The 12,646-nt window shown below is 39.0% G+C and overlaps 1 protein-coding gene across 1 annotated transcript; it reads left to right on the top strand.

Annotated features, from left to right (window-relative positions):
• The first annotated feature begins 2,102 nt into the window (after positions 1–2,102).
• LOC123507206 lies at positions 2,103–8,552 on the top strand. Its single transcript, XM_045259901.1, has 5 exons — positions 2,103–2,270; positions 2,725–2,814; positions 2,966–3,013; positions 6,002–6,070; positions 7,864–8,552. The coding sequence occupies exons 1-5, from the start codon at positions 2,169–2,171 to the stop codon at positions 8,158–8,160; spliced, it is 606 nt and encodes a 201-aa protein (XP_045115836.1). The 5' UTR covers positions 2,103–2,168; the 3' UTR covers positions 8,161–8,552.
• The last annotated feature ends 4,094 nt before the right edge of the window (positions 8,553–12,646 follow it).

Below are 12,646 nucleotides of genomic sequence, written 5' to 3'. Positions count from 1 at the left end.
TCGCATGTTGTGACCCGCTGCTAGGTAGGAGAAACAAACTCCGAGTAAAAGGAAAAAATAATACACACACGATGGCCTGACCATTCTGAGCTTAGTCCACAAGGTCCATCTGGCGCATCTGACAGACACGGTATCAAAAATTGTCAGATACCAACTTCAGGTTGATATAAAATTGAGATGTTGCAGTATGTATGTTGGTGCATAAGTGTATTTGTGATATATAAAGATTTAGCTGGTAAGGCTGCCATAAAAATTAACCGAAATATTATGACACACACACACACACACACACACGCCTGGTAGCTCAGTGGTTAGAGCGCTAGCTTCACAAGCCAGAGGACCGGGGTTCGATTCCCCGGCCGGGTGGAGATATTTGGGTGCGTCTCCTTTCACGTGTAGCCCCTGTTCACCTAGCAGTGAGTAGGTACGGGATGTAAATCGAGGAGTTGTGACCTTGTTGTCCCGGTGTGTGGTGTGTGCCTGGTCTCAGGCTTATCCGAAGATCGGAAATAATGAGCTCTGAGCTCGTTCCGTAGGGTAACGTCTGGCTGTCTCGTCAGAGACTGCAGCAGATCAAATAGTGAAACACATACATACACACACAAACTTTCAGCTTACTCTCTGTAAGCTGCCATTCAAATAAACCAGAATACATTATTATTATTATTATTATTATTATTATTATTATTATTATTATTATTATTATTATTATTATTATTATTAATATTATTATTATTATTATTATTATTATTATTATTATTATTTTCATTATTATTATCATTATTATTATTAATATTATTATTATTATTATTATTATTATTATTATTATTATTATTATTATTATTATTATTATTATTATTATTATTATTATTATTATTATTATTATTAATAATAATATCATTATTATTATTATTATCATCAATATCATTATCAGCATCATTATTACTTATATATTATTATTATTATTATTATTATCAATCATCATCATTATTATCGTCATTGCCGTATTATTAGACTATACACAAACATGTAGACAAACAAGCAAATTCATCTGGTTTTACGATATAAGAGTACTATTTTATATGGAGTAGTATGTAATATAGTTTGTTATTTGTTTTCTGTCAAATGTCAGAGAGAGAGGAGAAAGTATCAGCAATGAGCTTGTCGTACTGGTATGTCTTAATCTATGGTTGCTCTCCCACGGATATTTTCTGATGACACTAAGCCACCGGTACCTGTGGCAAGGAGCGATCCTCGTATTACGTGAGCAACAGATTGGCATCTAATCGCCTGTTTTGACGGCAAGGAGCGCTTCGGCCTCAGCACAGATGAAAACCGTGACCGCCGGAGACGCTTTGCCCGAATTGGACTTAATTTGTGCATCTATAAAACTAACTAATCTTTAACTAGTCTACTTTCTTTACTGAAATAGTTAGATATACTCTTGCTCCTAAATTTTTCTTAAATAATGGGTAAATATCAGACAAAAGATGTTCATATTTTTTGCATAATTATGTGAAAATGTCCACTGACGCGTACTTTGATTAAGCACAAAAAACTGAATGCTAAACATGTATCGAGTGAAGAAAATCAGTAAGATAGAAATGCAGGCGTTAAAAGATCGCATGCTGGGATACTCCTTCAGAACTTCCACTATAGTAATTTCTGGAAAACCTCTCTCTTCATATTTGTCTTTGAGTAGTTTTCATCCCTGGTCTCATAGACACTTGTTTTGCAGGTAGAGATCACAGAGGCTGGCAAGATCTTCCTTGGATCAAATGATTTGTTCTATTAGCTGACATAATGTAAGCAAAGATGCCAGTATTGGGGTCAAGATGACCATCATTGGCATATTGTCCCCTAAACACATCAAAACAGGCGTCAGGATACTTGCTTTGGTGGTAATATGCCAGTAAAGTTGTCCGTGTGATAGCAACTTAAGATAAGTAAGACAAGACGACATCGGTTGCGGTGGGTGGTTGTGGTGCACGCCTACTTGTCCTTCGGGAGGCACCTCCCTCCTTTACTGGTCGCCGTCGCCGCCCACTTGTCATGCGGCGCGGCGGACCGTTGCGCGATGATAAAAGAAACGGCGGCGCCGTTTTTTGCTACATTGGTGAGATACGTCTTCTTGTCGCCCTGCTTTTCGCTTACGACTACCAGCAAATATGGTAAAGACAGTGTTGTTGTTGCTATTGGTGGAAATAATGGCGGACCTAGTGCCAGTAGGAGCGATGTGGCCTACCACCAGCTACTACATTGACTATGTGGTGAGTGGTCACACGTTTGTTATGAGTACATATATTCTGAAAGTAACTGGCATGTCTGCATTGTGTGAGATTTGCTAGTAAATATTTTATTGCACTGCTTATAGATCACACCTGTAAAAGGAACTACAATCCACGTTCCTCTTTACGTCGAGTTTTTTTCTTCATTCGAAAACAAAAAAATAAATAAATAGAAATATAACGTTGGATATATTTGTACGTTTTCAATTGATAAGGAATGATAAGTCAGAAATTCACGAGTGCCTTAATTTTTATCTGACAATATGACAATTATTCCAGCTGTCTTATTAAGATTACAAGGTTTAAGCTTCACCAGAGCAAATGACACCCAGGGAAGAAAAAGATAACGTTATCATCGCGACAAAGTCTATGATACAGCTCTGTCTTCTTCGGGTTAGGGTTCATACCACATAGTCTTAGTCATTCTCTCCATTAGGTGGCCAAGAATTGCTTCGGAGAAGATGCAGCTCTGGAAATGGAACGAATAGGCTTGGAGGTGGGGAAGGAATGCTGGATGAAGGAATGGGTAAGTCGACGGAAGTAATTGTAACCAATTTTATTGCCGCTTTTAGTAAAAAAATTTTGTATCATAATTAATGTAGATTTATGTTGTGTATTATGCTGATACTTGGAACTGAACTCATTTCGAGTTGATAAAATTTGGTTTTGATACACAGGAGGATAACTTCGGCATTGCAACAGGACGCAGCGGCAGGAGGAAACGGGTTAGTACGTAATTACCTCCAGCCTGAGCTCTTGCTCAACCTCAGTCTTATGATCGATGCAGAGTGGATAAGTTGAATGTGCACCACATATCAGTCAATGGGGTGAGGATACACAACTGATAAGTAATATTTTTATGCAGCTTTTCTCCTAATATTTCTACATGAGAGATAACGCTTTGTTTAAGCATTGTCTTCGATAAAACTTGTACATGATGATGGCTGACACAATTCTCATTACATCATTATTTTTTTTGTATGATTTACTTCGAATATTTTATCACTTCCGGCCTTCGCGCCACACAAACCTAGCCAATGCAAATGTGTGCGAAAACTCACACACACACACACACACACACACACACACACACACACACACACACACACACATGCAAGCACGTTTGTGTGTATTATATATATGTGGGATTTGTTGAAGGTTGATACCGCATGGCGCCTGTCTCTGCTAGTGGGAGCGCCCAAGTGGCAAGATGAAATGTCCGGCGGAAACCCAATTTCCATTGCCTGTCTCTGGTAGTAGGAGGGCCTGCGTGACAAGATGAAATGTCCAACGGGAAGCCAACTCATCGTACTATAAGTCGGGTTCCCGCCGGACATTTAATCTTACCACGTAGTCGCTCCCACTAGCAGACAGGCACCAGGAGGTACGATGACATCGTAGTCAGTTGTTCGCAGTGGAGCGGTGTTGAGGTTTCTAACATCGGAGGAGAGGTTGTTTGTATGCAGGCGATGTTGTTCAGAGAGAGAGAGAGAGAGAGAGAGAGAGAGAGAGAGAGAGAGAGAGACCATAAGGAATTGGAGAACTGTGACTTACGCTATAGCAATGAGACATCATTCTGGATAGAGGGTGCCACATGGTGTAATTCATTGACGTGATTGGTGGGGATTGGGATGGTGGGAGAAACAATAGAGCCTCGAGGACAGTATACGGAATGAATAGCTTGACCAAAAACAGAATACAGAATCACCCAACAACAACTAACACATTATATGAGTATAGCGCTCTCGTAGACGTTATCGTATGTGCCAGTGTCGTCCAAATTAACTTGGGGTCCTCGTGACCCTGGGAGTATGCAACATATATCATAATGGTACGGAAAAAAACAAGACACACACACACACACACACACACACACACACACACACACACACACACACACACACACACACACACAACAGAAACTTTCTATGTTCAATGATGGCAAAGGGAGGGAGAGGTGAGGGACGAGTACCCGGGAAGGATGCGTATTGTACAAGAACAAGAGCAGTGCTGACTGCTGAGGAACCCTTCAGAGTCACTTGCAGTTTGTTTTACACGTCAGAGTGTGCTCGTATGTTTTTTTTTTTCTTTTGTTTTTTTAATGGTATACAAGCTTAAATCATTCTTTTTATTTCAGTGTAATAAGTTCGAATTTGTTTATTGACCGCTATTATGCATTTTTTTTTTATAGTTGATATGTTATTTTCATTACCTAAAATGATATTGAGTTTATTTAGCCACAGCGGAAGGGAAAGGGATATTTAATAGTAAGAGAGGATGATAAAGGGTGCAATAGACGAGAATATTTGGACAGCACTGGTATACTACTAGCGTCATGTTGCCAACGTAGGCGTTATCGTTTTGACGGGGTTAAGTATCCAGCACAAAGTGGTTAAAAGGTTATTTGTCCATTAATAACATTGTAACAATTTCAAAAAATTTCTAAGTCTTACTTTTCCTTTAAATGACAATCTAAATACAACTCAACCTAATCCTAACATAAGCAAACAAGGAAGTAGTAGGTACGCTTCAGGGGCTAAAAAAAAAAAAAAAAAATGAAAATGTTTAAAATAGTGAAAATCTGAAAAAAATACGTCTTTGCTAATATCGCGCTGAATTTTTAAGTAATTTGGTGATTTTTTATTATATTTTTAATTAGAGGGATTGGTCCTTTTAATTATACCTGAATGGGTGTTTGTTTACATAGTGACAGGAGAGACACGTTGCTGTCATGTAGATACTATGTATGTCGTTTTTGTTTTTGTTGTTATTTTTGTTTTTATTCTGAAAATAGCTTTCATATTGAGTAATTTCTATGACAACAATGCCTAAAGAGAGAGAGAGAGAGAGAGAGAGCGAGTTCGTGAGTCACGTGCTCACGTAGCGTGACTCAGTGAGGTCGAAGCTTGAGATATGTTTACATGTGCCTCGTCTGCTGGCCAAGCTATCCTGTCCTTATCATTTGATTTTCGTCAGATTAGGCAAAAATGCAAAAAAGGAGTGTAAGAGCTCTTGAGGAAATCAGTTTTTGACAGTACCCCGGGGGTATTATACATAGGCTATATGTACTTATAACAAAGTACCTACATTTAACTTTTCTGAAAAAAAAAGACATCAGCTGATAATGACGTCAATTGAGCTACTTGGCAGCTACCATGTCTTAGTAAAGGTTGTTGTACCCTAGCTATTAGGGATTTCTTTTATGTAAGAGGGGAAACTGGCCAGGGGCAACAAAAAATAAAGAAAGGCCCACTTAATTGCCAGTTTCTTTAGAGATCAATAGAATTAGGCAAAAGACAGGAACAAATGTCTTGAAGTCTTAGGAAGATGGAAATACAGGAGCAGGCAGGGAGTTCCAGAGTTTACCAGATAAAGGTATGAATGATTGAGAGTACTGATTAACTCTTGCATTAGAGTTGTACAGAATAGAGATGAGAGGAAGAAGGCCTTGTACAGTGAGGTGCAAGGCCTTATGCTATTCGCTGTCTTTCTTGGTTGGCTTAGCTATTTTTCCTTTGTTGGTTGCCGTGTCTTGGGAAGGACAGTCATCATCATCATCACTACCGTCCTCGTCTTCGATGTTGATCAACATAATCATTTACTGTATTCATAACATTGTTCTCACTAAATAATCTCCCGTTTTTCCTTAACCACTATGTTCTTTAATTAAGATTACTATTTCACTATTACATAATTTTGGTTTCCTCCTTCAGAACATACTCAAGATACCAAACCCTGCATCTACGAATCTACTGTTATGCAATCTGCGAGCCTTGAACGTGGTGAGTATATCAGCATACTTAAATCACAAGTATTATATAAATCAAATATGATATGGAAATGTTATATGGAAATGTTATTCATATATTATTGGTAATGTGCTAATTTGTCCCATTTTCTTTGTGCGAACTTGCGCCGTCTGTATCTTTAATTCTAGCAGATGGTTTCAGTATAAATTGAAAAACCTAGGGTGGTGTGTGTCAAGGGTAAAAAATGCTTGAACCCTTAGACAAATTATTGCTAAAATGAACATCACTCATAACTAGAAACATGAAACAACACAATAAAATTCACCATTTCATAATTCCAATCAAATCATGCAACCTTCTAACGTGGCTGCTTCTTGCTCAATGAGATCCTTTGAGGTGATTAACTGGCGTGAGTACTAGCGCTAATCCTATGTATATTGGAGGATAAGGGCCTTGTATCGAGTTAGCGGCTGAGGGATGAGAAAAACCGGTGAAGATGACTCAAAACGCCTAAATTCATAGAAGCTGAGTGTCATTAATGAAGAGGAGATAGTTGTCTGAAAGGTTATGTCGAGTTGATAACACTGTTGATAGATTTAGGAGAAAAACAATGACCGTCTACCAACGCAACACTAGAATAGTTGAAAAAAAAACTAAGATGAATATGCAGAGACAAGGAGAAGGATAGTTTGGAAATCAAAGCCTTGTGCCAAACTATAAGCTTTTGGCAACAATAAAATTACCACTAAAAGAGGATGACTAAGGGAAGCCACAAGATCACCAGTAAAACAACCTTGATGGGGGGCAATACTGGCAATCAGATAGAAGATTGTGAAGTAAAAGATGTTTAAGAATCTTCCTATTGAAGATTGATTTAAAAACTTTACATAAATATCAGGGGATTAAAGCAATAGGGCGGTAGTTTGAGGGATTATACTGTCTTTCCTCTTAGGAACATGCTGAATGTAGGCAAACTTTCAACAAGAAGGAAAAGTAGACCTAGATATACATTATTGAAAGAGTTTGACCAGGCAAGGTGCAAGCATGGAGTCACTGTTTTTGAGAACAATAGAAGGAACCCCATTGGTCCAAAACTTTTTCGAGGCTTTAAGCCAGCGAGGGCATCAAAAACATCATTGTGAAGAGTATTTATTTGGAGTGATTTTTTTTAAGAGAGGTTTCAGAGAAGAGATCAGTTTTAGAAAGAGATAAGGTGGCAGTGGTGTCATTGAAATTTGCAATGTTTTGGCCAGATGCAAAAAGTCACGAGGGGAGTTGGGTCTCGAAAAATATTGACATATTCCATTAATGAATAAGTGTTTGGCAAGTTGGAGAATAGACTTGGCATGATTCTGTACAAAAATATAAAGCGTATGAGACTCAGATGATGGAAAACTCAGGTCTGTGTTGAAGCAAGGTTTGGAATGCTACACACCCACACACACACACACACACACACACACACACACACACACACACACACACACACATCCACGCACACACACACAAACACACACTGAGCTCTGAGCTCGCTCCGTAATGGGGAAGACTGGCTGGGAGACTAGCAGACGACCGAGGTGAATTACACACACACACACACACACACACACACACACACACACACACACACACACACACACATATATATATATATATATATATATATATATATATATATATATATATATATATATATATATATATATATATATATATATATATATATATATATATATATATATATATATATATATATATATATATATATATATATATATATATATATATATATATATATATATATATTTCGGTGGTTTAATTTTCAGCTGACGCCAAATTATGAAATGAACTACCCGATGGTGGACGCCTGGATCAGCACTAACGTGAGTGACACTGGCGTCAAAGAAAAGCTTCTCCAGTTATCGAAAGAATGCCAGCCGTTGCCCATTCCCTTGGCTCCCTTGGAGACTGTGAATAGAGTGAAGGAAGTGGAGTCTATCATGAAAGGAGTGAGAAGATTCCATATTTACATGGAATGCATGAATCTGGGTGGCACTGAAATTTGCATGAAAAAGGAGATGGAGCATATGAAGGAGAAATGGGATAACATGAACTATCCCTGAAAAAAAATCTGTATAGAATTAGTTTGTAAGTAATCTTGTGAGATTTTCTTGTTTAACGATAGAAAAGGCAATCAAAGTTTAAAGATCTGAAACCAAAAATGTCTCAGTAGCCTAAGGTGCACCAAGGGCCGCGTTCCTAAACGGTACTACGATTATCTTAGCCGGATAAGAACATCTTAGTGCCACTTATCCATTTACGAAAGAAATATTGCTCACATCTAATATGTATTCGTAGAACAATAGTAACTTCGACAGGGTCGGGGATTTCGTAACTCACTAAAAACAGTAGTAGTTTCTCCTCAACAACAACAACAATAAATACTGTGTGATATAAACACCCTTGTTGTCTGAGAATAAAACCCACTTATGGGAACCAAAAGCAAACATTAAAATTGGCTTTATTATCAATATCTAGCAGTTCTCAAACACACTGAATAGTCTTATACTTAGTGTAATTCATTTGTGCTTAACTCATTTGCTAGGAGAGTACTTAAATCACATTTCTGGAGATTACACCCATCAGTATTCAACTATTTGAGCAACATCACACATGACCCAATGTATGTAACGAGCACAAATGTAATCTAATTAACCCAATCTATGCAAATAAGATTTTGTTCCACATTCACATAAAGAAAGAAACGAAACAAAAACTATACGAAGTTTACCAAAGATGACTTTCTTCTTTGGTCGATGTCCATGCGATAATAAGACAAGCATAATATGTCAAGTTCAAGATGTATATTCAATTGACACAGCTTCAAACATAATTCAGCACTTCAGTCTCGTGCTGGCAAGTTGCACGATCTTGCTGTGTCCCTAATTTGCAAGACTGCTTTTGTGGATTGAAGGCAACGTACCTCATTTTTTTTATTTTTTACTATATATATATATATATATATATATATATATATATATATATATATATATATATATATATATATATATATATATATATATATATATATACACACACACACACACACACACACACCTAGAACCTAGGTACTGTACCATGTAGGTAACTTTAAATAAATCACTCTACAAATAACATCGTTTCAAAACGGCACGTGATGGGATTAGAACCTACGTGTGGACGTCTGCCCGATTCCATGCTCACCACCTTATCCACTACACCACTGCCTCCATTTACAATTTCAAGAAATGTGTCTAACCAAGGACAATGGCGCATCCCAGTGCATCCCGGCCTCTCCCAGTGCATCCCAGATTTTCCCAGTGCATCTCAGCTTCTTCCAGTGATCCCAGCCTCTCCCACTGCATCCCAGCCTCTTCCAGTGCATTCCAGCCTTTCTCAGTACCTCCCAGCCTCTCTCCCAGTGCATTCCAGCCTCTCCCAGAACCTAGTCTTTCCCAGTCTCTCCCAGCGCATCCCACCCTCTCCCAATGTCTCGCAGCCTCTCCCAGTGCATCCCAGCCTCTCCCAGTGTCTCCCAACCTCTCACAGTGCTTGCTTCCCAGCTTCTCCCAGTGCATCCCAGCCTCTCCCAGTGCCTCCCAGCCTCTCCCAGTGTATCCCAGCCTCTTCCAGTATATTTTAAGGCATTTTAAGACATACATACATACATAGAAAGGCAAGCAGATACACGGAGACAACGAAATGCTTTATAGGGATTAACAGATATTCGTTGTTGTTGGGGGAGTGGGTCGCCACTCTGTCGGAGTAATTTGTAGGGGGTCGCAGCCAAAAAAGTTTGAGAACCACTGCTTTAGAGCACTGGGAAGGCTGCTATCGTGGACCTTGCTTCGCTCACTGAGTGCCATTCTGTGTATGATGTAACTAATGAATCAGTCCAAGATTCTGCTCAGGTCCAGCTGATGCATCTGCATTACTTTGATAGACATAGTAATATGCATTCCTTGACACTGAAATTAACTTTAATGCTAATCACAGAAAAAAGTAAGCACATCCAGGAACATACTAAGAAGCACCAACATAGGTATACCCCATGCATAATAATGAGATCATAGGTAGTAAGCGTGCATAAACAGGTCACAATACCAAACATTGAAAGCACATTATTTTTAATAACTTACATATGCTAATCATACAAATTTTAGCACAACCCATGCACAAAACTTGAAAAGAAGCAATATATATATATATATATATATATATATATATATATATATATATATATATATATATATATATATATATATATATATATATAAAGCGTGTTCAACTCTGTGTATTAGTCTATAAGTGTGTCGTTAGACATATGGCACCATTGTCAAGTTCTGCAATTACGTTAAAATTATCTTTAGAATACCTGAATTACCTCAGAATTACCTTGAAAATAGCATTACCTCAAAATTACCTTAAAAGTGGTGAGATTATGCTAATCTGAGGTAATTATGCCTTGAAAATGAGAACACTTGCCACCCACACACCATACAACACGCTGCTCTCTTCCACTCTGTCACACACACACACACACACACACACACACAACACACACACCGCGTAGTGTAGTAGTTAGCACGCTCGATTCACAATCGAGAGGGCCGGGTTCGAATCCCGGCGCGGCGAAGCAAATGGGCAAGCCTCTTAACCACTTTGCTATTCGGATTAGAGCTCCGCCCACGTCACGTCATATATATATATATATATATATATATATATATATATATATATATATATATATATATATATATATATAATTGACGAATCAGATCCAACAAAAGTGATGGTGACTTTGGCAACACTATAACCTTCCACATGTCTCTAGCATACACAATAGCTAGCCCCACAGACCTCATTGTTCATTTTTTTTTTTTTTTTTTTTACGTAGGGAAGAGGGCCAGCCAAGGGCAAAAAAAAAAGAAAGTTAGAAAAAAGCCCACTTGAGCGCTGGCTCTCCAAAGAGTACAAAAAGTGCCAAAACCGTCAGCCAGAATTAGGGGAGCAAATGCCTCGATACCTCCCTCTTAAAGAAGACAAGTTGTAGGAATTTGGAAATACAGATGCAGGGAGGGAGTTCCAGAGTTTACCAGTGAAAGGGATGAATGATTGAGCGTACTGGTTAACTCTTGCATTAGAGAGTTGGACAGAATAGGGATGAGAGGAAGAAGAAAGCCTTGTGCAGCGTGGCCGCAGGAGGAGGGAGGCATGCAGTTAGCAAGATCAGTAGAACAGTTACCATGAAAATAGCGATAAAATATAGAAAGGGATGCAACATTTCGGCGGTGAGAAAGAGACTGAAGACAGTTAGTCAGAGGAGGGAGTTGATGAGACGAAGAGCTTTCGATTCCACCCTATCAAGCAAAGCTGTGTGACTGGAACCCCCAAACATGCGAAGAGTACTCCATACAGGGACGGATAAGGCCCTTATACAGAGTAAGCAGTTGGAGGGCGAGAAAAACTGGCGGAGACGCCTCAGAACACCTAACTTCATAGAAGCTGTTTTAGCAAGAGATGAGATGTGAAGTTTCCAGTTAAGATTATGAGCAAAGGACAGACCGAGGATATTCATTGTGGAAGAGGAGACAGTTGAGTGTCATTGAAGAAGAGGGATAGTTGTCTGGAAGGTTGTGTCGAGTTGATAGATGGAGGAATTGAGTTTTGAGGCATTGAAAACTACTAGATTTTCTCTGCCCCAATCGGAAATTTTAGAAAGATCGGAAGTCAGGCGTTCCGTGGCGTCCCCGCGTGATCTGTTAATTTCCTGAAGGGTTGGACGTCTCTGAAAGAACGTGGAAAGATGTAGGGTGGTATCATCAGCGTAGGAGTGGATAGGGCAAGAAGTTTGGTTAAGAAGGTCATTAATGAATAATAGAAAGAGAGTGGGTGACAGGACAGAACCCTGAGGAACACCACTATTAATAGGTTTAGGAGAAGAACAGTAGCCGTCTACCACAGCAGCAATAGAGCGGTCGGAAAGGAAACATGAGATAAAGTTGCAGAGAGAAGGATAGAAGCCGTAAGAGGGCAGTTTTGAAATCAAAGCTTTATGCCAGACTCTATCAAAAGCTTTTGATATGTCTAACGCAACAGCAAAAGTTTCACCGAAATCTCTAAAAGAGGATGACCAAGACTCAGTAAGGAAAGCCAGAAGATCACCAGTAGAGCGACCTTGACGGAAGCCATACTGGCGATCAGACAGAAGATTGTGAAGTGACAGATGTTTGAGAATCTTCCTATTCAGGATAGATTCAAAAACTTTAGACAAGCAAGAGATTAAAGCTATAGGACGGTAGTTTGAGGGGTTAGAACGGTCACCCTTTTAGGAACAGGCTGAATGTAGGCGAACTTCCAGCAGGAAGGAAAGGTAGAAGTCGATAGACAAAGTTGGAAGAGTTTGGCCAGGCAAGGTGCAAGCACAGAAGCACAGTTTTTGAGAACAATAGGAGGGACCCCATCAGGTCCATAAGCCTTCCGAGGGTTTAGGCCAGCAAGGGCATGGAAAACATCATTACGAAGAATTTTGATTGTAGACATGAAATAGTCAGAGGGAGGAGGAGAGGA

This window comes from Portunus trituberculatus, chromosome 21 (genome assembly GCF_017591435.1).
Source record: "Portunus trituberculatus isolate SZX2019 chromosome 21, ASM1759143v1, whole genome shotgun sequence".
NCBI lineage: Eukaryota > Metazoa > Arthropoda > Malacostraca > Decapoda > Portunidae > Portunus > Portunus trituberculatus.
The sequence above is the reverse complement of the archived record's forward strand: the minus strand, read 5'-3'. Positions and strand labels throughout refer to the sequence as shown.

What these genes read in the sequence shown, in the direction of transcription:
- LOC123507206 (XM_045259901.1), top strand. Translation starts at nt 2,169, where the DNA reads ATGGTAAAGACAGTGTTGTTGTTGCTATTGGTGGAAATAATGGCGGAC. An exon ending in GCAGCGGCAGGAGGAAACGG is followed by an intron (nt 3,014 to 6,001) that starts GTTAGTACGTAA and finishes TTCCTCCTTCAG; the next exon opens with AACATACTCAAGATACCAAA. An exon ending in ATCTGCGAGCCTTGAACGTG is followed by an intron (nt 6,071 to 7,863) that starts GTGAGTATATCA and finishes TTTAATTTTCAG; the next exon opens with CTGACGCCAAATTATGAAAT.